At 42.1% G+C, this 27,904-nt stretch overlaps 1 protein-coding gene and 2 long non-coding RNA genes across 15 annotated transcripts in view; 1 reads left to right on the top strand and 2 right to left on the bottom strand.

The window, feature by feature from the left end:
• Window positions 1–27,821, top strand: part of LOC309609386 (uncharacterized protein) — a 36,081-nt gene extending 8,260 nt beyond the window's left edge. Inside the window, exons 1-5 of one of the 13 annotated variants that reach the window (XM_082350806.1) lie at window positions 1,640–10,043; window positions 18,191–18,239; window positions 18,528–18,634; window positions 19,110–19,162; window positions 19,426–27,821. In XM_082350806.1, coding sequence (XP_082206932.1) covers window positions 9,962–10,043; window positions 18,191–18,239; window positions 18,528–18,634; window positions 19,110–19,162; window positions 19,426–19,584 — 450 coding nt within the window. In that variant the 5' untranslated portion in view covers window positions 1,640–9,961 and the 3' untranslated portion in view covers window positions 19,585–27,821. Of the gene's footprint in view, window positions 1–1,639; window positions 10,044–18,178 lie in introns of those variants that run through there. The other 12 variants (XM_082350805.1, XR_014233405.1, XR_014233407.1 and 9 more) reach the window with 12 other exon arrangements.
• LOC309609433 overlaps window positions 1–27,904 on the bottom strand; it is a 258,292-nt gene that overhangs the window by 13,435 nt on the left and 216,953 nt on the right. The gene's annotated exons all lie outside the window — the stretch shown is intronic.
• Window positions 7,597–16,066, bottom strand: LOC309609427. Its single transcript, XR_014233422.1, has 2 exons — window positions 12,539–16,066; window positions 7,597–11,918 (listed from the first exon to the last, which is right to left on the bottom strand). It is a non-coding gene; the product is annotated as an uncharacterized lncRNA (long non-coding RNA).

Here is a 27,904-nt window from a genome sequence, read left to right as displayed (position 1 = left end):
CATTAGGCCTTCGTTGTGGCATGCAGGATCTTTCGTTGCGGCACGCGGGCTTCTCTCTAGTTGTGCCACGTGGGCTCCAGAGTGCGTGGACTCTGTAGTTTGTGGCACGCAGTCTCTCTCGTTGAGGCGTGTGGGCTCAGTAGTTGCGGGGCACAGGCTTAGTTGCCCCACGGCATGTGGGATCTTAGTTTCCCGACCAGGGATCAAAGCCGCATCCCCTGCATTGGAAGGCAGATTCTTTACCACTGGAGCACTAGGAAAGTCCCTCAAAGTGCTTCTTAATCCCCTGTAATGTTTTCAAATATATTGTGTACATTAACTTTTTTTTTGGCTGCGTTGGGTCCTCATTGCTGTGCGCGGGCTTTCTCTAGTTGCAGCGAGTGGGGACTCCTCTTCCTTGTGGTGGGCGGGCTTCTCATTGCTGTGGCTTCTCTTGTTGAGGAGCACGGGCTCTAGGTGCATGCGCTTCAGTAGTTGTGGTGCATGGGCTCCGTAGTTGTGGCTTACAGGCTCTAGAGCGCAGGCTCAGTATTTGTAGCACACGGGCTTAGTTGCTCCACGGCATATGGGATCTTCCTGGATCAGGGATTGAACCCGTGTCCCCTGCATTGGCAGGCGGATTCTGTTTTTTGTGGAATTTTTGAGTTTTATTTTATTTATTTTTTTATACAGCAGGTTCTTATTAGTTATCTATTTTATACATATTAGTGTATATATGTCAATCCCAATCTCCCAATTCATCACACCACCACCACCACACCCTGCCGCTTTCCCCCCTTGGTGTCCATACGTTTGTTCTCTACATCTGTGTCTCAATTTCTGCCCTGCAAACCGGTTCATCTGTACCATTTTTCTAGGTTCCACATATATGGCAGGCGGATTCTTAACCACTGTGCCACCAGGGAAGTTCCTGTACATTAACTTTTGATTTTTGCTTTTTTCATATTTATGTTGTCATAAATTTGTCATATGTTGTCATAAATTTTATGCCAAATTAGTGTTGAACAAATGTATTTTTAAAAATATTTTTTCAAAAGCATAGCTTTGGCTTGTGTTTTAGAATCTATATCTTTACTAATATCAATGATTTCTAAAAGACTTTTCCATACTGCCTCTAATTGAGTTTTTCCAGTCACACTGTTTTCAATTGACTTTTCCATCATTTATTTGACAGTTGTCTCAAATTTACGTTTGATTACTCTGTTTTCAATACTCTCCAATGTTTCACTGAAGTCAAACAGTTCTTGGATTATATAACAGGATTTGGCAACGTCAAGATAATTTTTTGCTATATTACTTTCTACTAGGTTTAAATAATGGGCAGCCTTAGAACTTTTGGGGTATCTTATGTTGAAATCCATTAAGTTTGTCATAAATTTTTTGTCACTGTCATAACCCTGCCCCCTCAAATTGTTATTATGGCCTAGTTTCAGTGTTTTCTTGTTGGTGGTCTACTAAAAATCTTCCTCCGGCTATAAAATTTACCGTGGAAAAAATTTCTTTAATGTTTTCATATAGATATATTTGCATTTTGAAAATTTACAAATCTAAAAATAACTGTTTCACATGGCTTACATCAAGAGATGTGCCTTAGTTATTTAACTGTGTAACATTTAACATTTCTTACAATGTTCAAAACTATTTTGGTCAACAAATCTGCTATATTTTAATTATTCGACTTTTGTTTTTCATTCACTAAATAATGTGTACTATTATTTGGTGTTTGTATCCTGGATAAATGTTCTGCTTTATTGCTATTATTAATCTTCTATGATTTCTGCAAGTGAAGAAAAATCTCATTAGAATGCTCATACATTTTCTTGGATGATCCTCTGAATGCTAGATAATATCTTGCTAAAAACATAATTGTGTTTATTATGTGTTCAATAAGAGAATGCCAATATTTTCTTTATCATGCAGAATCTGTTTTGCAGCATTAATAATTACATATTTTTCAAATCAGATTTGAAATTTGAATATATGGTACTACTATTAATGTTCATTTTAGGTTCTTCATGATTACAAAAAAATAGTGCTAAATGCTCTCCATCTTTGTGCTCTTTCTTATTTTCCAGTTGATTTTTTTCATTCTCAAATTGCTGGCAAAAGGTAGAATCCTTTGACTGAAGTGTGATAAGTAACCAGAACCTAGTGATTTTTTTCCCTCACCATTTAGAAAAATTTGTGTCCATTATATTGCCCTAAACTTCCAACCTGTATTATCTTATGTAAAGTAAAAATTTCATACTTGAGGTGGGTAATTTTCAGCAAGAGTGCGCCTTTGTTTCACACTCAAACTACTTGGCCATATATTTGGGTTCTTTGCACTTTTTTCTAGTTTTCCTTGAAATCTATCAGTCGTGGTTGACGATGGAATGAAAATGTAAATTCACATCCTAATCACGTTTCTGTGACACATTCACTGAAACCTACGGCTCTGAACTCTTATTTATTTATTTATTTTTTAAATTTTATTTATTTATTTTATTTATGGCTGTGTTGGGTCTTCGTTTCTGTGCGAGGGCTTTCTCTAGTTGCGGCAAGCGGGGGCCACTCTTCATCGCGGTGCGCGGGCCTCTCACTATCGCGGCCCCTCTTGTTGCGGAGCACAGGCTCCAGACGCGCAGGCTCAGTAATTGTGGCTCACGGGCCCAGTTGCTCCGCGGCATGTGGAATCTTCCCAGACCAGGGCTCGAACCCGTGTCCCCTGCATCGGCAGGCAGATTCTCAACCACTGCGCCACCAGGGAAGCCCTGAACTCTTATTTTTATCTTTTTGGCATTTCACCTTTTCCTCCCCAAATTTATTCAACAATACAAAAGATTTTATTTCATTTCTTCTGTAGGCAGCTTTTCAATTTCTGTTTTTGGTTTGATATCTTTTTTCTTTCCAATATCATGGGAGTAATAACATATGAGCTTAGTATTTTATTTTAGAATGTGTAGCTTTAAAAAATATTACATAGCAAGCTATGAAATGTAACTGCAGTTAATTTTTGTCGTAAAGAAATTTCCTTTATACAGGGAGGAAGGAAATTTAATGGAATACTACTCAGCCAGAAAAAGAATGAAATCCTGCCTTTTGCAGCAACACGAATGGACCTAGAGGGTATTATGCTAAGTGAGATATATCAGACAGAGAAAGACAAACACTGTATGGTTTCACTTATACGTGGAACCTAAAAAACAAAACAAATGAACAAACATAACAAAACAGAAATAGAGTCATAGCTATAGAGGACAAATACATGGTTGTCAGAGGGGAGGGGGAGAGGGAAGGAGAGAAATAGGTGAGAGAGATTAAGAGGTACAAACTTCCAGTTGCAAGGTAAATGAGTCATGGGTATGAAATGTACAGTGTGGGGATTATGGTCAATAATTATGTAGTATCTTTGTATGGTGACAGAGGGTGGCTAGACTTACTGTGATCGTTTTGAAATGTATAGAAATATTGAATCACCATGTTGTGTAACAGGAACTAACATAGTGCTGTAAGTCAATTGCACTTCAAAAACAAACAAACTGATAGAAAAAGAGATCAGATTTATAGTTACCAGAGACAGGGGTGGCTGGAGGGGGAATTGGATGAGGGCAGTCAAAAGGTACAAACTTCCAGTTCTAAGATAAATAAGTACTAGGGTGTAATGTACAACCTGAGAAACATAACGAACACTGTTGTATGTTACATATGAAAGTTGTTAAGGAGTAAGTAAATCCTAAGAGTTCTCATCACAAGGAAAACATTTTTTTTATGTTTTTTTAATTTTGTATCTATATGATATGATGGATGTTCACTAAACTTACTGTGGTAGTCATTTCATGACGTATGTAAGTCAAATCATTGTGCTGTACACCTTAAACTTAAACGGTGCTGTATGTTGATTATATCGCAATAAAACTGAAAGAAAAAAATTCCTTTAACAACGTAAACAGTAGCTATCCTTTAATTCATCACATAGCAATCTCTAATTTATGAATATAAATAATTACTTTGTATATATGTAATGATAAATGAACATTCATTACTACAAAAGTAAGTTATGTCATAATGAAAATCTGGTAGATTAAATTTGGAACTCTGAGCTACTGTTCAGGCAGACAATATGAATTATAATGCAAAATTTTAAATTTAGCCAATACACAAATACTTACAGAGGATTTTTAAAAATTTAGATAAAAATCAAAACAACAGTTGGAAAAGCAGCTCCTTGTTTGGAAACACTAGTCATTGTAGATGTTTTAAATTAACAAGGTCTTCATCAACCTCATTCTGCTTTACTTATGAAGCAAATAAATGTTGACATTGTTAGAAAAAGTCTTTTTATTTCCGTCAGAAAATTATCATAATAAATGGATTTTCGTTAGATAATATTTTATTGTTATTTTTCTGAAAATTACTGTAGTAAGAATATAAATCATCTACCTTTAGAATCAGTAGTCAAATAAAAATGTGGAAAAAATTCAAAATAATAACGATGTCTGTGATGGGGATAGTCCCCTTGGATGTCATGCCCTTGAGCAATAAACAACCTGAACAACCCTCCTTGGCTACTCTAAACATTTCTGTGGCCATTACAGCTAATAAAGTGCTTCCATATACATAGAAACAACCTGTGTAGGTAATGGAGGAAAGACTAAGGGATCCTGAGACCTGTGTTTGGATACTCATCATGAGGTTTGCTGTGACCTTGGGCAATTCACTCACCACTCCCTGGGGATCCTCTGTCAGTTCATCTGCAAATGGAGATAAGTATGCCTAATCCTTCAAACTGCTACATGGAGGCCATGGGAGATGTTCCCAGTTCTGAGGAGTAAATGAAATCATGAGATGTGCGTGGGGTTTCCATTTTGCACTTGATAAAATGTGCTTTCTTTAAAAATTGTATTATGTTTTTCAAATTGAATGAAGTACATGTGCAGAGCCAGTAAAAGACAGTAATAGCAATGAATTTGGAATCAGTTCCTGTTAAGTCACCTGTGGGCAGCTGCTGGTTTCACATGTCCAGAGGTGAGCTTCTGTAGGAGCCTGAGAGGCTGACATTCTGATTTTCTTAGGAAGCCAAATGTTAAGGCAATTGTTTGAAGCTTGCAACTAAGCCACCGTGCAAACTGAAAACCTAAAGGTGATCTTTACAGCAACCCCCAACCAATAAATGGCTCTGTAATAAACCTCAAGAGGATACAGAGTTTCTATTTTGAGAAATGAAATTTTGCAAAAACAAACAGAAAAGCAGTTAAAGTCCCAGAAATGGTGAGAATATTTACTTCAGAGGAAGCCAGGAGGAAGTTTGGTTGAACATCCTCCCCACTCTTTTCCTGATGGCCCCGCTTGATTACAACAGTACATTTGTGGCCAGCCTGGAAAAAAGGAGTGTGTCCAACCTTTCACTCACTCACTAAGCATTTACTGTGGGCCTGCTATGTTCCAGGTACCAGCCTATGGGCTGGTATAAGTCAGATCAGGTGTGATCTCGGTCCACACGGGCTCTTGAGGTCTCGTTTGTGAACTGTCTTTCCCACACCCTGTTTCCCCAGGTTCTGTCCTTCCTTCCTTCCGCCATCCTAGGTGACAGCTTCCCTTCATCTTCAGGTGTCCAGGATTCCTCCTCTTATGCGTGATTTCAGATGTTCACCGAGGGAAAAGTGACTGCATGTTCCAACTGCCCTGCCTTTGCTCCTAGCACCCTGGTATGTCCAGAGGCTCAGCACTGCCTATAGAAAGCCTTCCTATAGTCCAGAATCAGCACGAATGGCACCTCCTCTATGCGGCCTTCCCTCATTGCCCAAGTTAGAAATGTTTTGTCCTTTGTTGGATGAATAGCCTTTTGTTGGTACATCATTTTAGCACTGACCACACACCTGCCTTTTCTTACAGCTGTTGGGGGTCAGTGGAGACCTTTTCTGCCAGATTGGACTGGGAGGACAGGGGATACCACTCTCTGAGCCCAGGGCTCATGTCTAATTCCTCTCTACCCCAGCAGCCTGCCTTATACTGCTGGATACATACCAAACACTAAAAACAAATTGGCCGGATTGGATTTTTTTCTTTGATTTTAGTTGCCCAGAATTAGCTTGATCGAACTCATCTGTTGGTGGTGCTCTGCCATCATAGGTCCATGCATTTATATTTATTTAATATTTAAATAAATATTTAAATATTTATTTAATATATTATATTAAATATATTATTTAATATAATAGGTCTATATATTTAATATTTTTTGGTCTCCATACCTGTTCCCCACCCCCTGCCCCCAACCACCCCACCCACCCCACCCTGCCATTGATACACACTCTTGTTTTAATAAAGTGCAACCTTCTAATTCATCTAAGTAACCATATTCGTGTAAGCTTGAACTCTTGGCATTGTTTGGGATTGAATTTGCCTTTTGGCCAAGAGAATGAAACACTTCATTGGAATTTTAGGCACCAGCAGCCAGGGTGGATTTGTTTGGGGGCAGGGCAGGTGACCCTTGGAATCCAAGGGGGAGGCAGTCAGCAGCTTGGTCTGGCATAGGATTTCTGCTTCCTCTCCCCGCTCCCTCCACCTCAGAGCCTGTTCCGCCACATCTGGGCTCTGTCCTCTCTGGCAGAGCCTGTCTGCACAGCTGCCATGTTGCCAGCCAGGAGGCCCCAGAGAGTTCTCTCTTCCAAGAGATTATCTGTTCTCCTTGACATGTACTGCTATTTGAGATGCCCATTTCTGTTTCTCCTGCGTCTTGTGGTTTGTGCTCCTTGATTACACCCTTGGTGAAGTGCCCCTCACCTACCCTGTGGTGAAGAAACTACTTAGCCCAGCAGTTTTCAAATTTTTTGGTCTCAGCGCCCCCTTATACTCTTAAAAATTATTAAGGAGGACTTCCCTGGTGGTGCGGTGGTTAAGAATCTGCGTGCCAATGCCAGGGACACGGGTTTGATCCCTGGTCCAGGAAGATCCCACATGCTGCAGAGCAACTAAGCCCGTCACCACAACTACAGAGCCTGTGCTCTAGAGACCGCGAGCCAAAACTATTGAGCCCACGCATAGCAACTACTGAAGCCCGCATGCCTAGAACCCGTGCTCTGCAACGAAAGAAGCCACAGCAATGAGAAGACCGCGCACCGCAACGAAGAGCAGCCCCCGCTCGCCGCAACTAGAGGTAGTCCGGGCACAGCAACGAAGACCCAACGCAGCCCAAAATAAATAAATTAATTAATTAAAAAAAAATTATTAAGGAACCCAAAGAGCTATTGTTTATGTAGGCTATATCTATTTATATTTACCATATTAGGAATTAAAACTAAGACAATTTAAAGATATGTATTTAACTAATTTTTAAATGGTACTATAACTATTACATATTAATATAATTAACACGCTTTTATAGAAAATAACCATATTTTCCAAATCATGAAAAATTTAGTGAGAAGAAAGGTGTTGCTTTATGTTTTTGCAAATCTCATTATTAATATCTGGCTTGATAAAAGAGAGCTAGATTCTCAGATCTGCTTCTGCATTCAGTCTGTTGCCATATCACACATCATGTAGCCTTTGGAAAACTCCACTGGACCTTGAGAAAGGCAGAGAGTGAAAATGGCAACTAGTATCTTAGCACTGTTATGAAAGAGTTTTGACCTCACCAAATCTCTGAAAGGATCTCTGGAACCCCCCAGGAGGTCCCTAGACCACACTTTGAGAACTGCTTGCCGTCTTAGACCATAGGTTTCTTGATGGCAAGGCTGTTCCCCGTTCATCCTTATTTTAAGCAGACTATGGATTGGGACTCAGTAAATCTTGTTTGAAATACTTGGAAGTATCTGTGTCATTGAGAGTTATCCCACCCTCACAGTCACCCCGGGAAACACTCCACTTCTTCTAGTGCTGCTGCGGATGGCATTTGGATTCTTACAGAAGGCAGCCTCCAGAGGTGATGCAGTTCTGTTGAATACCCTCAGTGGTCTCAGATCTTTGTTCTTTTAGGAGCATTTTGATGTTTGGAAATAGCCTAAGGCCATGTGGAGGGAAATCTTGTTTATTATTTGGGTAGTCAATTGGGTAACACTACATTTTTGGATTTTTAAAAAGTAACACTGACTTCTTAAAATTTGGATTGCAAAGCTACTTTAACAAGCATTCCCCTAATTCTATATGTATATTCACACATGTGCAAATGATGTTTGAATACGTTTAATAATTGCATCATCCTTTGAAGAGTAAAAATTGGAAACAAAATCTTAGTGCCCACAACTAGGAGACCAGTTCAATAAACCATGGGCATCCATGGAATAGAACACTTGGCAGCTGAAAAAAAGAATGAGAAAGTTCTATACATATTGATAACAAATTAACTCCAAAGTATATTAAGTAAAAAGGCAAGAGACAGATCAATATATATAGTATGCTGTCATACACAGGAAAAAAAAAACAACTGTATCGTGTGTGTGTGTCTATATGCCTGTGTGTCTGTGTGTTTGCTCATGTATACATAAGGTATACAGTAAACTGGGAATGCTGGTTGCCTCCAGGGAGAGGAACTAACTGCTTGGGGTGAAGGGTAGAAAAGCAGCTTTTCAAGGATTATCCTTCTGTACATTTTAAGTTTGAAACCATATGAATGTTACCTAATAAAATAAAAACTTTTAGAAGCCCCAAACTGAAAAAATTATGATATCCCCTCCTTCTTCCAAAATTAAAAATAAAAACAATTCTTAACACTTACAAAGGCTATGCTCCATAAAAGAGTTCTTAGAATTGCTTGAGCAATAGTACGATTAACAGAAAAAATACACAATGTACACGGGGGCAAATGCAAAGAGGACACTAGAAAGGGACGAGATACATTTGTGAAAAGAACTGGTCATTTTTATAGTCATGCCTTATTCTTTTCACCCTTGCCCTGTTTCACCAATAGGGAAACTGACTCCAGTGGGGCTTAGTGACTCATCTATATGTCATCTGGGCTCTGGGTTCCAACTCTCGCCTTGTTAGGGGATTTCCTGACAGCTCCTGCAGATCTCTTTGTGGGGATGTGGCAGTGAGTGGGGGACAGAGGATGATAGATCCTCTTGCATTTGGTCCTAAACACACCTCTCTCCTCACTTCCCACCCGAAGCAGGGGCTGGAGGCCCAGGCACGGTGGCTAGCAGGACTACGTCACCCTCACGCTCTTCCCCAAGCGCCCAGGTGGAGCATCCTCCTGCAGGCTCTGCCGGGACATTGCTCTTGGTGTTCGGTTGGCATAATGCCTCTATTTCCACAATTGGCACTTCCCACATCAATCGTCACCTAATTATCACACAATTTGGTTGGTTCAGATGACTTTGGGCTTTTTTAAATCGACTTCTTCTTCAAAGGATAAAGGTTTGTCATCAACTAAGGGATTCAAATCCTGTGGTGGAGACTCCCCACGGTTCTGACAAATCATGGTCAGGGTGCTCTGAAGGAGTTTTTGGCATTTATTCATTCATTCACTCAACGAGTGTATGTTGAACCTATTTGTTGGTGAGGCGCTATTCTAGGCCCTGGGGATACAGTGATGAGAAGGTTTCTGTTCTTGTGGAGCTTGCGTTCGTGTGATGAGAAACTGACAGTAAACAAGCAAACAAATATATGGTTGAGGTAAGTTCACATACTAATTAAGAGATCAGAGGGTGATGTGGCAGAGAGGTTGGGAAGCCGACTTTGGACCATGTGCTTGGGGAAGGCCAATCTGAAGATGGCTTCTTTAAGAGGGAAATGCTATCTCAATGCCTTTTGAGGTCCTCCTTTCCAGCGGTGAGAGTCTAACATTCTCTGAACCCAACAGGTTCCCATGGAGGGATGAAAGACAGGGAGGAGAACAGAGGTGCCAGTTCCCTGGACCTGTATCTGGCAGCTGCTGCTAAGTACCTCTGAGAAACTCTGCTTCCAGCTAACGAGGACCACCTATCCTGGGAACCTCGGTACAAGGGACAAGAACCCCCTGGGTAGACCCCTTGGCAAGATGAATTGGACCAGCTATAGGTTCCAGGATTCCAGAGCCAGTGGTGACGTCTTAGACAACACCATGCAGTTGTTCAGTTTGGGTAAGATTAGCTGAAAGCCAGCCCTGGGCAAAGTGACTACTAATTACTGTTAAATAATTGTCTCACCATTTAGTTCTTTAAAAACCCTATGGGTTGAATACTATGTCCATCTCACAGATGAGGAAAATGTCGCTCAGAGAGATTATGTGACTGTCTTAAGATCACACAGTTAGAAGTACCTGAGACCAGGTCACGGGACCCTAAAGCTCAGGCTCTTTCATGATATCATCCTTCATGCTTGTTCTCTTCACCCCCACCAACCCTCCTCTGCTTTTTCAGGATAGGCCCTTGTCTTTCTGACCCTAGGTGGACACCCTCATGCTGTCTGTCATCCTTGCTGAGAACAGGTGTGCCCTGTTCTCAGCAACCCCCGGCCCGCAACCCCCAGCTGGAGCCCCAGGCTCCCGTCTCACTGCTCCAGGCTTTTGTGTGACATCTCACCCTATTCCATGCCTCCAAACACCAAGCCCTGTGACTTGGTACCTCATCTTGGGTAATTCCCTGCTGGTGTCATGGGCACTAGAAAGATCTGGTTTCCAAGTCCCCTCCCTACCCTTTGCCCAGAAGCTGGGCAGGAGCTGTTAAAGAAAAACTTAGTGAGGTCAGCTATCTTACTTGAAAGAAGGCAGAGAGGAAGTGAGCCATTGAGGTGCTTAACACAATTCCAGCTGGCCTTAGTGCCCCAAGAGACTGTAATTGTTGGTACTTCCACTTTCAGATATTATGTATCGTCAGTGGGTATTAGATTGCCCTAGTGATCCACTAGGTTCCCTCCACCCCACCCTCGCAGCAGTCTCTGCATTCGGGTGTCTGAGTAGCCAGCTCCCAAGATGTGTCTGGAACGTGCCACCTGCTATAGGGGCTGAATCACGCACCTCCATTTTAAGAGGGAAGGAATAGGAAGAGGCCTGAGTGTAGGCAAGAGCGCTTCGGGTTTAGAATTGAAAACTCCAGTCCTGGCTCCAGCACTCAGCAGGGGCCAGTGGCTGACCCTAAAGATCTATACAGAAAGAGGGTTGGGTTAGAAGTATTTTAAGATTCCTTCTAACCCTGAGAATCCAGGGACAGACTGTGGCTGGATAGGGGATGGGCTTGGGGTCTTCATCCCTTGATGTAGGAGAATTTTTTTCAGTGTGGATAATATCACCATCACCTCCTCACTTGAGCATGGGCAGGCTCTCACAGCAGCCACAACTGCCTAGTTCCAGCCCAATTAGCTGGTATCCTGACCGCTCCTCACCCCCTCACATGCCCCTCCCTGGGGACGGATTACCTGCACCCTCCTGGTTGTCTTTTATCTGGATATCCTGTCATGTCTGGTAACCCTTACTCCTTTGTAAGAATGGCAGAACTCAAGAGTAAAATGATGGCACAATGGCAACAAAGTGTAGTATTCATAAACACACAATTTAAAGTTGGAGAGATGTAGGTTCAAATCTGATCTCTGCCACTATCTAACTCTATGACCTTGAGCAAGTCTGATCCCTGAGAGTTGGTTTCCTTACTGTAAGGTGGGAATAATAATTGTTCCAACCTTATTGCCTGTTCATGAAGCTTAAATAAGATAATGAATGTGCCTGGCATATATTAAGTCCCCCGTGTAAGGCAGCTAATATTACTGCTTAGGATCCTGTAGAGCTCATTTGTATATGTGTTGTCTTGGTCATTTTGGGCTGCTATAACAAATTACTGTTTGACTGGGTGATTTATAAACAATAGACATTTATTTCTCATAGTTCTGGATGCCGGAAGGTCCAAGATTAAGGCACTGGCACATTCAGTGTCTGGTGAGAGCCCACTTCTTGTTCTTAGATGGCTGTCTTCTTGCTGTGTCCTCGCAGGTTGGAGGGGCTTGAAGAGACCCTCTGGGATCTTCTATAAAAGAAGTAATCCCATGCATGAGGACTCCACCCTCTTGACCTACTCACCTCCCAAAGACCCCGCCTCCAAATACCATCACCTTGGGGTTAGGATTTAACAAATGAATTTTGGCAGCACACAAACATTCAGTCTACAGCATGTGTTAAAGAATTACTCTCGGCTCTCACTCCCTCTTGCGAGAACACCAGAATCACAACTAGCTGCTGGACAATCATCGACAGGAAGACACTGGAACTCACCAAAAAAGATACCCCACATCCAAAGACAAAGGGAAGCCACAATGAGACAGTAGGAGGGGCGCAATCACAGTAAAATCAAATCCCATAACTGGTGGTGGGTGACTCACAGACTGGCGAACACTTATACCACAGAAGTCCACCCACTGGAGTGAAGGTTCTGAGCCCCACGTCAGGCTTCCCAACCTGGGGGTCTGGCAACGGGAGGAGGAATTCCTAGAGTATCAGACTTTGAAGCCCAGTGGGAATTGACTGCAGGACTTCAACAGGACTGGGGGAAACAGAGACTCCACTCTTGGAGGGCACACACAAAGTAGTGTGCACATTGGGACCCAGGGGAAGGAGCAGTGACCCCAGGGGAGACTGAACCAGACCTACCTGCTGGTGTTGGAGGGTCTCCTGCAGAGGTGCGGGGGCGGGCCTGTGGCTCACTGTGGGGACAAGGACACTGGCAGCAGAAGTTCTGGGAAGTACTCCTTGTCGTGAGCCCTCCCAGAGTCTGTCATTAGCCCCACCAAAGAGCCCAGGTAGGCTCCAGTGTTGGGTTGCCTCAGGCCAAACAACCAACAGGGAGGGAACCCAGCCTCACCCATCAACAGTCAAGCAGATTAAAGTTTTACTGAGCTCTGCCCACCAGAGCAACAACCAGCTCTACCCACCACCAGTCCCTCCCATCAGGAAGCTTGCACAAGCCTCTTGGATAGCCTCAACCACCAGAGGGCAAACAGCAGAAGCAAGAAGAACTACAATCCTGCAGCCTGTGGAACAAAAACCACATTCACAGAAAGATAGACAAGATGAAAAGGCAGAGGGCTATGTACCAGATGAAGGAACAAGATAAAACCCCGGAAAAACAACTAAATGAAGTGGAGATAGACAACCTTCCAGAAAAAGAATTCAGAATAATGATAGTGAAGATGATCCAGGACCTCGGAAAAAGAATGGAGGCAAAGATCGAGAAGATGCAAGAAATGTTTAACAAAGACCTAGAAGAATTAAAGAACAAAAAAACAGAGATGAACAATACAATAACTGAAATGAAAACTACACTAGAAGGAATCAATAGCAGAATAACTGAGGCAGAAGAACGGATAAGTGACCTGGAAGACAGAATGGTGGAATTCACTGCTGCAGAAGAGAATAAAGAAAAAAGAATGAAAAGAAATGAAGACAGCCTAAGAGACCTCTGGGACAACATTAAACACAACAACATTCGCATTATAGGGGTCCCAGAAGGAGAAGAGAGAGAGAAAGGACCAGAGAACATATTTGAAGAGATTATAGTCGAAAACTTCCCTAACATAGGAAAGGAAATAACCACCCAAGTCCAGGAAATGCAGAGAGTCCCATACAGGATAAACCCAAGGAGAAACATGCTGAGACACATAGTAATCAAATTGGCAAAAATTAAAGACAAAGAAAAATTATTGAAAGCAGCAAGGGCAAAACGACAAATAACATACAAGGGAACTCCCATAAGGTTAAGAGCTGATTTCTCAGCAGAAACTCTACAAGCCAGAAGGAAGTGGCATGATATACTTAAAGTGATGGAAGGGAAGAACCTACAACCAAGATTACTCAACCCAGCAAGGATCTCATTCAGATTTGATGGAGAAATCAAAAACTTTACAGACAAGCAAAAGCTAAGAGAATTCAGCACCACCAAACCAGCTCTACAACAAATGGTAAAGAAACTTCTCTAAGTGGGAAACACAAGAAAAGAAAAGGACCTACAAAAACAAACCCAAAACAATTAAGAAAATGGTCATAGGAACATACATATCGATAATTACCTTAAACATGAATGGATTAAATGCTCCAACCAAAAGACACAGGCTTGCTTAATGGATACAAAAACAAGACCCATATATATGCTGTCTACAAGAGACCCACTTCAGACCTAGGGACACATACAGACTGAAAGTGAGGGGATGGGAAAAGATAGTCCATGCAAATGGAAATCAAAAGAAAGCTGGAGTAGCTATACTCATATCAGATAAAATAGACTTTAAAATAAAGAATGTTACAAGAGACAAGGAAGGACACTACATAACGATCAAGGGATCAATCCAAGAAGAAGATATAACAATTATAAATATATATGCACCCAACATAGGAGCACCTCAATACATAAGGCAACTGCTAACAGCTATAAAAGAGGAAATCGACAATAACACAGTAATGGTGGGGGACTTTAACACCTCACTTACACCAATGGACAGATCATCCAAAGTGAAAATAAATAAGGAAACAGAAGCTTTAAATGACACAACAGACCAGATAGATTTAATTGATATTTATAGGACATTCCATCCAAAAACAGCACATGACACTTTCTTCTCAAGTGCGCACGGAACATTCTCCAGGATAGATCACATCTTGGGTCACAAATCAAGCCTCAGTAAATTTAAGAAAATTGAAATCATATCAAGCATCTTTTCGGACCACAACGCTATGAGATTAGAAATCAATTACAGGGAAAAAAATGTAAAAAATACAAACACATGGAGGCTAAACAATATGTTACTAAATAACCAAGAGATCACTGAAGAAATCAAAGAGGAAATTAAAAAATACCTAGAGACAAATGACAATGAAAACACGATGATCCAAAACCTATGGGATGCAGCAAAAGAAGTTCTAAGAGGGAATTTTATAGCTATACAAGCCTACCTCAAGAAACAACAAAAATCTCAAATAAACAATCTAACCTTACACCTAAAGGAACTAGAGAAAGAAGAACAAACAAAACTCAAAGTTAGCAGAAGGAAAGAAATCATAAAGATCAGAGCAGAAATAACTGAAATAGAAACAAAGAAAACAATAGCAAAGATCAATAAAACTAAAAACTGGTTCTTTGAGAAGATAAGCAAAAATGACAAACCATTAGCCAGACTCATCAAGAAAAAGAGGGAGAAGACTCAAATCAATAAAATTAGAAATGAAAAAGGAGAAGTTACAACAGACACCACAGAAATACAAAGCATCCTAAGAGACTACTACAAGCAACTCTATGCCAATAAAATGGACAACCTGGAAGAAATGGACAAATTCTTAGAAAGGTATAACCTTCCAAGACTGAACCAGGAAGAAACAGAAAATATGAGCAGACCAATCACAAGTAATGAAATTGAAACTGTGATTAAAAATCTTCCAACAAACAAAAGCCCAGGACCAGATGGCTTCACAGGTGAATTCTATCAAACATTTAGAGAAGAGCTAACACCCATCCTTCTCAAACTCTTCAAAAAAATTGCAGAGGAAGGAACACTCCCAAACTCATTCTATGAGGCCACCATCACCCTGATACCAAAACCAGACAAAGACACTACAAAAACAGAAAATTACAGACCAATATCACTGATGAATATAGATGCAAAAATCCTCAACAAAATACTAGCAAATAGAATCCAACAACACATTAAAAGGATCATATACCATGATCAAGTGGGATTTATCCCAGGGATGCAAGGATTCTTCAATATACGCAAATCAATCAATGTGATACACCATATTAACAAATTGAAGAATAAAAACCATATGATCAACTCAATAGATGCAGAAAAAGCTTTTGACAAAATTCAACACCCATTTATGATAAAAACTCTCCAGAAAGTGGGCATAGAGGGAACCTACCTCAACATAATAAAGGCCATATATGACAAACCCACAGCAACCATCATTCTCAATGGTGAAAAACTGAAAGCATTTCCTCTAAGATCAGGAACGAGACAAGGATGTCCACTCTCACCACTATTATTCAACATAGTTTTGGAAGTCCTAGCCACGGCAATCAGAGAAGAAAAAGAAATAAAAGTAATGCAAATTGGAAAAGAAGAAGCAAAACTGTCACTGTTTGCAGATGACATGATACTATACATAGAGAATCCTAAAAATGCCACCAGAAAACTACAGAACTAATCAATGAATTTGGTAAAGTAGCAGGATACAAAATTAATGCACAGAAATCTCTTGCATTGCTATACATTAATGATGAAAAATCTGAAAGAGAAATTATGGAAACACTCCCATTTACCATTGCAACAAAAAGAATAAAATACCTAGGAATAAACCTACCTAGGGAGACAAAAGACCTGTATGCAGAAAACTATAAGACACTGATGAAAGAAATTAAAGATGATACCAACAGATGGAGAGATATACCATGTTCTCGGATTGGAAGAATCAATATTGTGAAAATGACTCTACTACCCAAAGCAATCTACAGATTCAATGCAATCCCTATCAAATTACCAATGGCATTTTTTTATGGAACTAGAACAAATCATCTTAAAATTTGTATGGAGACACAAAAGACCCCGAATAGCCAAGGCAGTCTTGAGGGAAAAAAACGGAGCTGGAGGAATCAGACTCCCTGACTTCAGACTATACTACAAAGCTACAGTAATCAAGACAATATGGTACTGGCACAAAAACAGAAACGTAGATCAATGGAACAAGATAGAAAGCCCAGAGATAAACCCATGCACCTATGGTCAACTATTATATGACAAAGTAGGCAAAGATATACAATGGAGAAAAGACAGTCTCTTCAATAAGTGGTGCTGGGAAAACTGGACAGCTACATGTAAAAGAATGAAATTAGAACATTCCCTAACACTATACACAAAAATAAACTCAAAATGGATTCGAGACCTAAATGTAAGACCGGACACTATAAAACTCTTAGAGGAAAACATAGGAAGAACACTCTTTGACATAAATCACAACAAGATCTTTTTTGATCCACCTCCTAGAGTAATGGAAATAAAAACAAAAATAAACAAATGGGACCTAATGAAAGTTCAAAGCTTTTGCACAGCAAAGGAAATCATAAACAAGACGAAAAGACAACCCTCAGAATGGGAGAAAATATTTGCAAACGAATCAATGGACAAAAGATTAATCTCCAAAATATATAAACAGCTCATGCAGCTCAATATTAAAGGAACAAACACCCCAATCCAAAAATGGGCAGAAGACCTAAATAGACATTTCTCCAAAGAAGACATACAGACGGCCAAGAAGCACATGAAAAGCTGCTCAACATCACTAATGATTAGAGAAATGCAAATCAAAACTACAATGAGGTATCACCTCACACCAGTTAGAATGGGCATCATCAGCAAATCTACAAACAACAAATGCTGGAGAGGGTGTGGAGAAAAGGGAACCCTCTTGCACTGTTGGTGGGAATGTAAATTGATACAGCTACTATGGAGAATAGTATGGAGGTTCCTTAAAAAACTAAAAACAGAATTACCATATGATCCAGCAATCCCAGTACTGGACATATACCCAGAGAATATCATAATTCAAAAAGACACATGCACCCCAATGTTCATTGCAGCACTATTTACAATAGCCAGGTCATGGAAGCAACCTAAATGCCCATCAACAGACAAATGGGTAAAGAAGATGTGGTACATATATACAATGGAATATTACTCAGCCATAAAAAGGAACGAAATCGAGTCATTTGTTGAGACATGGATGGATCTAGAGACTGTTATACAGAGTGAAGTAAGTCAGAAGGGGAAAAACAAATATCGTATATTAACGCATGTATGTGGAACCTAGAAAAATGGTACAGATGAACCGGTTTGCAGGGCAGAAGTTGAGACACAGATGTAGAAAAGAAATGTATGGACACCAAGGGGGGAAAACCATGGTGGGGTGGGGATGGTGATGTGCTGAATTGGGCAATTGGGATTGACATGTGTACACTGATGTGTATAAAATTGATGACTAATAAGAGCCTGCAGTATAAACAAACAAACAAACAAACAAAAAACAACTAATACTAAACTTTCTTTGGGTTATTTGTATGGAAATATGTTAATATAAATGTTTTAGACATTACATGAAATTTCTAAAAATCTTATATGTTCTGGTATAATGTTATAAGTCATAATTCTAGTTATTACTTTAAAATGTATATCTCAGAAATAACTAAAAAAAAAAACAAAACAACAAGAAAAGAATTACTCTCAAATCGCCTTTCCTTTTCTTCTCTAGCCCTTTCTGCAGAGAACATCACCACCCTGAAGATAGGCACTGGCCTTAAAGAACTCAGCAGGTGGGTGAGAGAAGGGTTGGCCCATTCAGGAGTATTAGGGATCTTGGAAGGTGGTCTGCTTGGCCCCCATTTGTGGACTGGTGTGGGTGGGACCGTGGCCATGGAGGTTGGGGCAGAGGAGAGAGGCTCAAAATGGGGGCAGGAGATGGTTGGCTGTTGGGGATGTGGAAGCCCAGAGGTGAGAGAGCTCCCACAGAAGCGGGGAGGCCCCAGGGCGATTTTGTGGATGATCACCGCAGCCAGCCAGGGCAGCTGAAGCATCCTCATTGTCTTGTTTGCTTCCCTCAGCTTAGGCACAGCAGCCACAGCTGTTTCTAGCTCCATCGGTGTCGTGGCCCTCATCTTGCTGCTGGTGGGGCTCTTGTCCATGACTCTGAAGAAATGGAGGCATGAGAGTGAGTTGAACGGCTGGCCCTGGAGCTGGGAACCAGGAAAGAGGAGAAACCAAGGGCAGAGATGGAGTGTCTTTCCTATGGGGCAGCCTTGGGGGAGGGGAGAAGAGGGCAGGCTATAGGGTCTGTTCTCTGGAGTTGCCAGGGACTCAGCACATAGCAACAAGATTTATTTATGGTACAAATTCTTTATGCTAAAAGCCATACGTAAGCAATCTGTATAGACATGGTTTATATGCATCAGCTAAAATAAATATTGATGCCAAACTCATCTAAATAATAACCAAAATTATAAAGTATACCAACAGTGTTTACTCCCCCTGTATCTTCCTGGGCACTTAGCTCAGTCTCAGAGGCCCAGTGGGTTGAACACGGTGGATTTTGCATTCTGAAGTCCAACCCTAAGCCCAATAATCAATCAAGGAAAGATGGTTACTATCCCAACTCAGGCTGACTCTGAATTTATTAATTTTTCTAGGACTATTTAAGAAACAACTGAAGCATCAGACCAACCTTCTCCACAAATCCTTGGTAAGGAAATAGTGGAGTCATACCTAGAGGGGCTCCTGGTTATCTCTGCCAGGATTTCATGCTGTTCCTAGGTAGACCCCATACAGGGGTGGTGGTGATGAGGCAGAGAACAGCCCTGAAAGAAATGTTTTTGAAAATCAAGGCAGATCTAGGGCTTGCTCAGCAAGAACCCAATGTTCCACTTGCTGTCCTATAGGGGTCCCAGTAGCAGGTTTTATCTTTGGAAGTGGCTGGTACATCTAACCTGTGTCCTATCTCTAAAGGAGCTTTCCTGCCATGCTGATGCCATATATTCCAACGTAATCAACTTGGCCCCCAGGAAAGAGGACGACTTCGCTGTCTATGCCAACGTGCCCCCTTTCGATCGCCCCAGGAGGACATCACCAGACAAAGTGGAATATGCCTCCATTGTATTCCACTGATGGGAAGCCAGTGAGATGCTTCAGAGTGCAGAGTCAGACCTGTGCCCCAGCTGGATCCTGAAACGGCTTTTCCTTTAGATGTGTGTGTGTGTGTGTGTGTGTGTGTGTGTGTGTGTGCGCATGTGTGTGTGTTTAAAATGCATAAACCATATTCTGATGGAGGTAAACGACTGGGTATTTCTTCTAATTTATTGGAAACAAAGTGCAGTTATAATGGAAAGGAGTGAGATCTGAGAGACAAGGGACACAATAATTCCAGCCACCCTGAGCCCCGGGAGTAGGTTCCTGAGAGAGACTTGCCAACAGAGGAGCCCTTTCTCGCCCCTGCCCCTCCTGAGGCAAGGACTGAGGAGTGGGGCTCGCACCACTCAAGGACCAGCTTCTGGATTTTGTCTCTCTTGTTCTGCCCTGTCAGGAATTGACACCCTGTAGAGGTTAATTCATGAGTCATACTCACGTCTGGAGAGGTGAATGGCTGACGGCAGTGTCTACGTCTTCACAGCAGCTTTGCCGGACTATGTACCAAGTGTGGGGGGAGGAGGCATGGGGGAACTGCAGGGACGTGTAAAGTCTTCTTCCTGAGGACGTGAACGCAGAGAATGCGGGGCCACCCGGGACAGGAGCTGGGGAAGGAGCACCCAGTGGAAGTGGGTACATGTCACCACCAACCAGTGTCTGCTCCGTGGGAACTTTGGATGATGTCTGGAACTTTGCAACTGATTCATTCCTTCTTTCCTTCATTTAAAAACATGCATTAGGACTTCCCTGGGGACGCAGTGGTTAAGAATCCGCCTGCCAAGGCAGGAGACACGGGTTCGAGCCCTGGTCCTAGACACATGCCGCAGAGCAACTAAGCCCGTGCACCACAACTACTGAGCCTGCGCTCTAGAGCCGGCGGGTCCCAGCTACTGAGCCTGCGAGCCACAACTACTGAAGCCCGCGCACCTAGAGCCTGTGCTCTGCAACAAGAGAAGCCACCGCAGTGAGAAGCCCGTGCACCACAACGAAGAGTAGCCCCGCTTGCCGCAACTAGAGAAAGCCCGCGCACAGCAACAAAGACCCAATGCAGCCAAAAATAAAAAAATTAATTCCTAAAAAATAAATAAATAAATAAAAACATGCATTAAACACCACCATATTCTAGACCCTGGGAATACAGCAGTGAATTCAACAGACAAAACCTTATTCTCATGGAGCTTACCTTCTAGGAGGGGGGCAGTGAACAAATAAACAAGAAAGTACACAGACTGTCACATGGTAGCATGTGCTATGGACCAAAATAAAGCAAGTCCTGGAAGGTAGGGAACACCAGGTGGGAGTGGGTTGCTATTTTGTATTAGACGGTCAGGTACAGGCTTGCTGACATTTGACCTGAAGGCAGTGAGAAAGTGAGACCTGAGGATAAATGGGAAAGAGCATGTCAGGCAGAAGGAACAGCAAGTGCAAAGGCCCTGAGGTGGAAGTATACTTTACATGGTCAAAAAATATCAAGGATGTTAGTGTGTCTGGAGTGGGGGGGGGGCAGTATGGGGAGATGAGGTGTGTGCAACAAATCAGCACCTGAGTTTGGGAATCAGTGATCTAAGGCAATGTTTCCCACAGCATACTCCATGCAGTGGGAGTATAGGGACCCCTGATCCTTTGGGGATTATGCCTCTGGCTGCACCACTCTCTATACTCCTGCTGCTGACATTTGTTAATCTCCAGATGTTCTCCTCATTTATAGGGGACTCCTGGTCTCCACTCCACCCTAATCCTGTCATCACTCGAGGTTATTTCGTGGCAGTGTAGATGATCCTCCCCACTTTTGAGCTTAAAGTTTCCCAAAGTGTGTTCTTCCAGTTATGAGAGATGTTAATGGATGTTGGGATGTAGAGAGTAGATGAGATCTATGACCAAATAAGTGTGGGAAATGATGAATAAGTAAAGAGTAATGGAGAAAAGTAATTTTTCATTTAAAACCAAAAATGATAGAAGCCACTTCTGTCTTTGAAGGAGGATGGCATGGTTCACATCAGTAAGAAAACACATTCTTTATGGCTCCATTCCACTCATAGAGACTGGAGAGGGGAGGAGGAAGTAGAAAGGAAACACAAAGATTTCTAAGCCTCTGCCCTCTTTTCTGTAGATACTGGGCAAGTCCAAGGGCAGAGAGCCCTTTGTTATGGCACAGATGCAGGGTGACCACATGCCCTGGTTTGTTGGGGACTTTCCTGGTATACAACTGTTGTCCCAGAGAAACTATTATTAGGTCCACTTTCATTCTCAAAAGTGTCATAGTTTGGGTGATAAATTATGCGGTCACCTGTTAACAAGGCTTTGAAAGTGCAAAAGCAAGTCCAAGGCCAATAAGGAGGGGAGAGCAAATTTGTTTTGTACAATAAAGTGAGAATAGAGTTGGGGTGGGGGTGGAGGAGGCTGCTGGGGAGACAACAAGGAAAGTTTTGAGGGGAAAGGGGGCTAAAATCACGTAAAAGATTTCCACCACCACAAACCTTAGTAAAGCCCGCTGAACACACCACGGTCTGGTGTGGGTATTTTGGGGAAGGGGACATCATGGAAAAGGGACTGAAATCCACATCTTGGTCAGCATAGAGCAGAAATAAGAGGGAAGTGGTAAGAGGTGCAACCTGAATGGGTTGGACAATTCAGGGGGAGGGTGAACTCAGAGCCGGAAGCAAACACAAGAACACAAACCCTCTGAAAATTCTCAGAAATCTCAGGGAGGGCACCAGAGTTTCCAAAGAACTTACAATTGGGATATTAACAGTGGTATTTAAATGGATAGTTTGGCCTCAGCATATATCTGTGTTGAAAAATTTAAACAGGTTTCTTTATGGCGAGACTTCTCAGAGCCTCCGATATGTAATGTACTTTATGAATAGTATTCTTTAAACTCCCTTTTATTTTCTTAGGGAGCATCCCATAGGACAGGAAGTAATCCTTGTAACGCCCTGTGGGAAGAGCTTGTTTAAGGGGACACCTGCCCAGGCGGGACTGTCACAGGGAGACCCCAGCCTAACTCTGCTTCTGATTCTATGCAAGGAGGGTGCAGAATAGTCATTATTAGTCTTTTATGTGGCAAATGGGGTAGCTGTGCCCAGTCTGAAGCGAGGACACCCCCTCTTCCAGCTTTGATCTGTACCCAACAGCCCCCAATTGTTAGTTAGGCAGCCAGAGACATCTCTCTGGGGCAGTAGCTCTCAGCTGGGAGCAATTTTGCTCCCCCTCCCAGATATCTGAAAATATCTGGAGACATTTTTGATTGTCACAATGGAGTGGTGTGTGTGTGTATGTGTGTGTGTGTGCTACTGGCATATAGGGGGTAGAGGCTAGGGATGCTGTTAAACATCCTACAATGCACTGGAAAGCCCCCCCCCCCCACAAAATAGAATTATCCTGCACAAAATGCTGCTGTTGAGAAGCCCTGCTCTAGGCTCTTCCTGGAGCTCCTGTTCCGATACATAGCTAAGATGAAGATGTTGACCAGACTCTCCATGCCCCAAGCTTGGGACCCACAGTGATTTCAACAGAAGTAAAATGAGCACTAAATAATGATTTAAAAATCTCAGCAACTAGAAGGATGGATGAGCAACCATCCCAATTTGCCCTGGACTGTCCTAGTTTTAGCACTGAGAGCATTGAGTATTAGCATTGATGGGTTCCAGGAAACCCCTCAGGTCTGGGCTGCTAGCAGCTAGGACTCTCCACTTCTGAATTAGCCTTTGTGGTTTTAGAGCAAACAGCTGCCCTTCTCAGTTAGGATGGGAGAATTCTGGACCTTTACAGCTAAAGCAGAGGGCAAGTGAGTTATATACTCCAAGGAGGCTCAGGTCTTGGGCACTAAGACAAACCCCTCCAGCTCACCTGCAAAAGAAGTTGTCCACAACCCACTGGCCTGGCGGATGTAGCTGTCCTCCTTTCCTTGTTGCTCACCCGCACCCATGGCTCCTGCCTTCCATCACTTTCAGAGGAGCTGATCAGTGCATTTTGCTGAATGAGCGAATGGGTGCTGCTCTTCTAAAGATTCTTGGGAAATTCTGTTAAATAGGCTGAGGAGCTTCTAGACGTTTGGCCATGTGGTGGTTGCTGTTTCTCTTGGGAAAACATAATTCTGCAATGTTCTGAACACCCTCAAAGAAATGTATCTGTTTTAACAAGGGCAGGGATTTGGAACGTAAAACGCTTTGCAAAGTCCTGAGAAAAATCTCTCTGTGTGACTGGAAATGAGGTTCACTTGCTCCCTTAATGTTTCTTCTTAGAGGATAGAAAAAGCCAGCTTCTCGGTGCCCAGCAGGGAGGAGTATTTCTGACAGTATTTGGAATTACTGGTGCATGGTAATAACAAAAAGCAGACTGCCTTTAGTTGGTTTTATTATTTTTTAAATCCACTGCAGACAATGGACCCCTTGAGCGCCTGCTTCCAGGATGGACAGCTCCCACTGCCACCTGCCCTCCACCCACTCCATGCACCACTCTCTTGTCAGCTATCAGTCTTGGCCCTTCACTTACCTTGTACAACCTTTGGCAAGTTAGCTAATTTCTTTAAGTTCAGATTTTCTCATCTGTAAAATGGAAATAATAATTTCACAGATTATGGAAATAATCTGTGACTATTTTGAAGATAGGTATTGTCGATGATGTTATATGAAAATATTCTGTAAATTACATGATGCTGTAGAAAAATGTGAAGAATTATTATCAACTGACATATGACAATTGATCATGTTACAAGGAGATATTTCTCATGGATCAGTTGAATGCACTAGAACAGCAGGACGATTTTGCCATCATTAGAAGGGCGTGGCCACTATCAGTTAACTTTTTTTTTTTTTTTTTGAGAACCTGCCTCAAGTACTATGCAGCAACATCTCATAAACAGGAACTCAACAAATAAATAAATCACGTGGTCCTTAATTTTTCACTTCCTTAAGAGCCGATGATCTAAGGGGAGTTAAAACAGACACAAAAAACAGTGGGAAAAAAATCTGTGTGCAAAGAAGGCCAGCCCAGATAGAGAAAAGGATATACTGAATGTACAAAGGTCCAAACTTATGAAATTGAAGAGTGTAGAGGGATGTCCCTCATTCCAAAAGGATTCTTGTCTTTATAAGTGGGTGTATTTCAGGCTTTGTAAAAATAGTGCCCTCCTCTAATACACTCTGGGCATAGATGTTAAAAACTTGATTTACTGAATTCACCAATGTTCCCTGGAAACACCTAGCTGGAGCAATCTTGACTGCACAAGGAAAGTGGGGGGACAGCCAGAGGCCCCAGTGAGTTAGAAGGATGTTCCTTGAGGCTTGGCACCTGGGCGCTCCCACCCCATTCCTCCTGTGTCTTTGCCGTGCCCTTGGGGTGCCCTTGGCAGGCTCCACCTGTCCCTCTGATATTGGAGCACCTCGGGGCTCTCTCCTGGCCCTTTGCCTTCTCACTCTGTTTCCAAAAGCTTTAGTGCTGTCTGCTTGCCGACACCCCTGAAATCTACGTCTCCAACTGTAGACATCTGTAGACACACATCTAACTGCTTACTGGCCTTCACCTCTTGGGTGTATGACAGCAATAATAATGATAAATACTTTTGTAGTCGCAACTGTGTGTAAACACTTACATAGTCTTAACAGACATATTTTAAGTGCCTCACATGTAACTCATATAAGCCTCACAGCAGCACTTGAGAAAGCTACTGTTATTCTTGTCTTCAAGAAATCAAGTCACAGAGAAGATAGGTAGCAGCAGAGTCAGCCTGGCTTCAGGGCCCCCGTCTTTAACCACTCTGTGGACTGGCCCCCTGTGTACTCACGTTCAACACATCAGGCACAGAAGGCATGCTGCAGCTCCCCCATTGCCCTCTCCCTCCCCACCGGCCACCCACTGGCCCTATCTGAAAATCTATGAGTCACTTTGCCATTCTCTTCCTCCCACTTCCATTCCAAGTAATTAGATTACCAAATCCTATCACTTCTACATCTTGCATATTTTAAAAATCTGTTTAATTGCCTCTGTCTCTCCCTCTAATCTGTTCTCTACCTTGCAACCAGAGGTTCTTCAAAAAACAAACTCTGAGTGGCCATTATCAGTTAACGTTTCTTCAGCTTATCAGTGCACCTTCAGTGGGCTCCAGCTGTCCATTGGATAAATCCTAACTTCTTAGCAGGGCCCACAAGGCCCTCTGTGATCCCACCCATACACACCTGCTCAGCCCCATCACTCCTCACTGCCCTCCCGCTCTCTCCCCGTTATCTTGGCTGGCTCTCAGTTTTCCAAATGCACTAGTTCTCTCTCTCCCCACTGAGACTTTACCCATGCTCTTTCTTCTGCCTGTACCCCTCCCCCCACTCCCTAGGTCAGACCTGAATCCTCCTCTGATCAAAGACTGTGATGAGCCCTTCTGCTATATGTTCCCTGGCTCCCTTTAACTTTCCAGGAGACAGCATTTATCACACCTTAGTGTAATGTCTTGTCTGAAGTCTATGATCCCAGTTGCATGGGGATAGGGATCAAGTCCATCTTCTTTACCTCTGGATCCCAAGTGCAGGGCCAGGTGCATTGTCAACTATCAAGAAATATCTGTAGCATGAATGAATGAATGGCAGAACAATTTGGAGGGAATAACATAGTGACCACAGTAGCAAAGCCCTTGCTATTTGATAAAATATCAGCTTTACTGAGATAGAATTCACATACCATACAATTCACAATTCTATGGCTTTTAGTATATGCATAGAGGTGTGCAACCATCATCACAATTTTAGAACATTTTCATCACCCCAGAAGAAACCCTGTGCTCATTAGCAGTCAGTCACCATTTCCTTCTATGTTATTTTAAAAAGATAATAAAGCCTAGTATTTGTAGAGTGTTTCACGTGGGTTAACACAGTCCATGTGGGCTCACTGAATCTTGAACAACTCTGTGAGGTGGGCATTTGACTGCATCTGTCAATGAGTTTTAACTTCAGTTTTTGGAGGAAGATCTTTAATCAATAAAAAGTTGCATCTAAAAGGAAGGGGAGGGGTGGTGGAGGTGGCCGGGGGGCTGGAGGCCTGTTTACAGACTGCTGACTCTGGAAAGGCATGGGCTGGGTGCTCCATATGTGTTGTCACATGAACTTAGGGGGCTGCACTGCACCCTAAGCTCTGGTATGTTGAGTGTCTACAAAACTCACTGTTGCAGAACGTCAATTAGTTGGAAGATACAGATGGTAGAGAAATAATACATAAAGCAAATGGCTTTTGAGATAATAATACAAGATCTAGATTTGAATCCTGATTCTGCTATTTACTACAATTCTGTGACTTTGGGGAAGTTAACCTTCCCAATATTCAGTTTCCTTATTTTAAAACAGTCTTCTTAGTATCTTCCTTATATGGTTGTTTTGAGGATTGAAGGAGCTAGTATATGCGAAGCAACTTCATATACTGGTGTTTAATGAATAGTAGAACATTTTATTACTAATAATAAACAGATTTGAAAAAATAAATTAAAACACGCATGGAAATAGCACTATATAATTACTGAAAAATGAGAATTCATTGCTATCCAGATCGTAGTGAAATAGACACACTCAAACACTGCTAATGGAATGCGTGTTCTGAAAACAAAAGGTTAATATGATGCAAAGGCCATAAAGTCACTTTCCTTTGACTTAGATATCCACTCCTGGAACTTTATCCAAAGGAGATAGTCTAAAATAAGCAACAACAACAACAACAAAATCAGTATGTACAAAGCTACCCATCACGGTGTTGTCTCCAATAGTAAAAACACTGGAAACAACTGAATGATTCTCCAAAGAATGCTTTGGAACGTACAGTTATATCAGCAAGGCGGGATATTAGGCAACAATTAAAAATGCCGTGAAAACTTTTTGGGCACAGAGGGACCCACATGTGCAGACGCCCTGAGGTGGGAGAGAGCCTGGAAGTGTGTGAAGAAACAAAGGCAAGCAAAGTACCTGAGGTACAGCTAAGAGGGTAGATCTTGTTCAGGATCTAAACTCAGTGGGAAGCCACTGAAGAGTTGTTAGCAGAGAGTGACATAACCAGAATTGAGGGTTTTACAATCTCATTTATTATAATGTGGAAAACAATTTGGGAAACTATTTAAAAAACACACAAGTATGCAGGAAAAGGGTTATGCAAAAATGTATTAGGATGATTGGATAATGAGTATTTTTCCCCTTTTCAAAAATTCCTTAATCAAAAAATAATAAAAAAATAAATAAATAAAATAAAAAGAGAACAAAAAAGAAAAAAAATTTCCTTAGTCTTCTTGACACACCGTTTTTCCCCCTTAAAAATGGGGTGAGGGCTTCCCTGG

The sequence above is a fragment of the Balaenoptera borealis genome, assembly GCF_965194805.1.
Source record: "Balaenoptera borealis genome assembly, chromosome: 1".
In the NCBI taxonomy this organism is placed as follows: domain Eukaryota; kingdom Metazoa; phylum Chordata; class Mammalia; order Artiodactyla; family Balaenopteridae; genus Balaenoptera; species Balaenoptera borealis.
The sequence above is the reverse complement of the archived record's forward strand: the minus strand, read 5'-3'. Positions and strand labels throughout refer to the sequence as shown.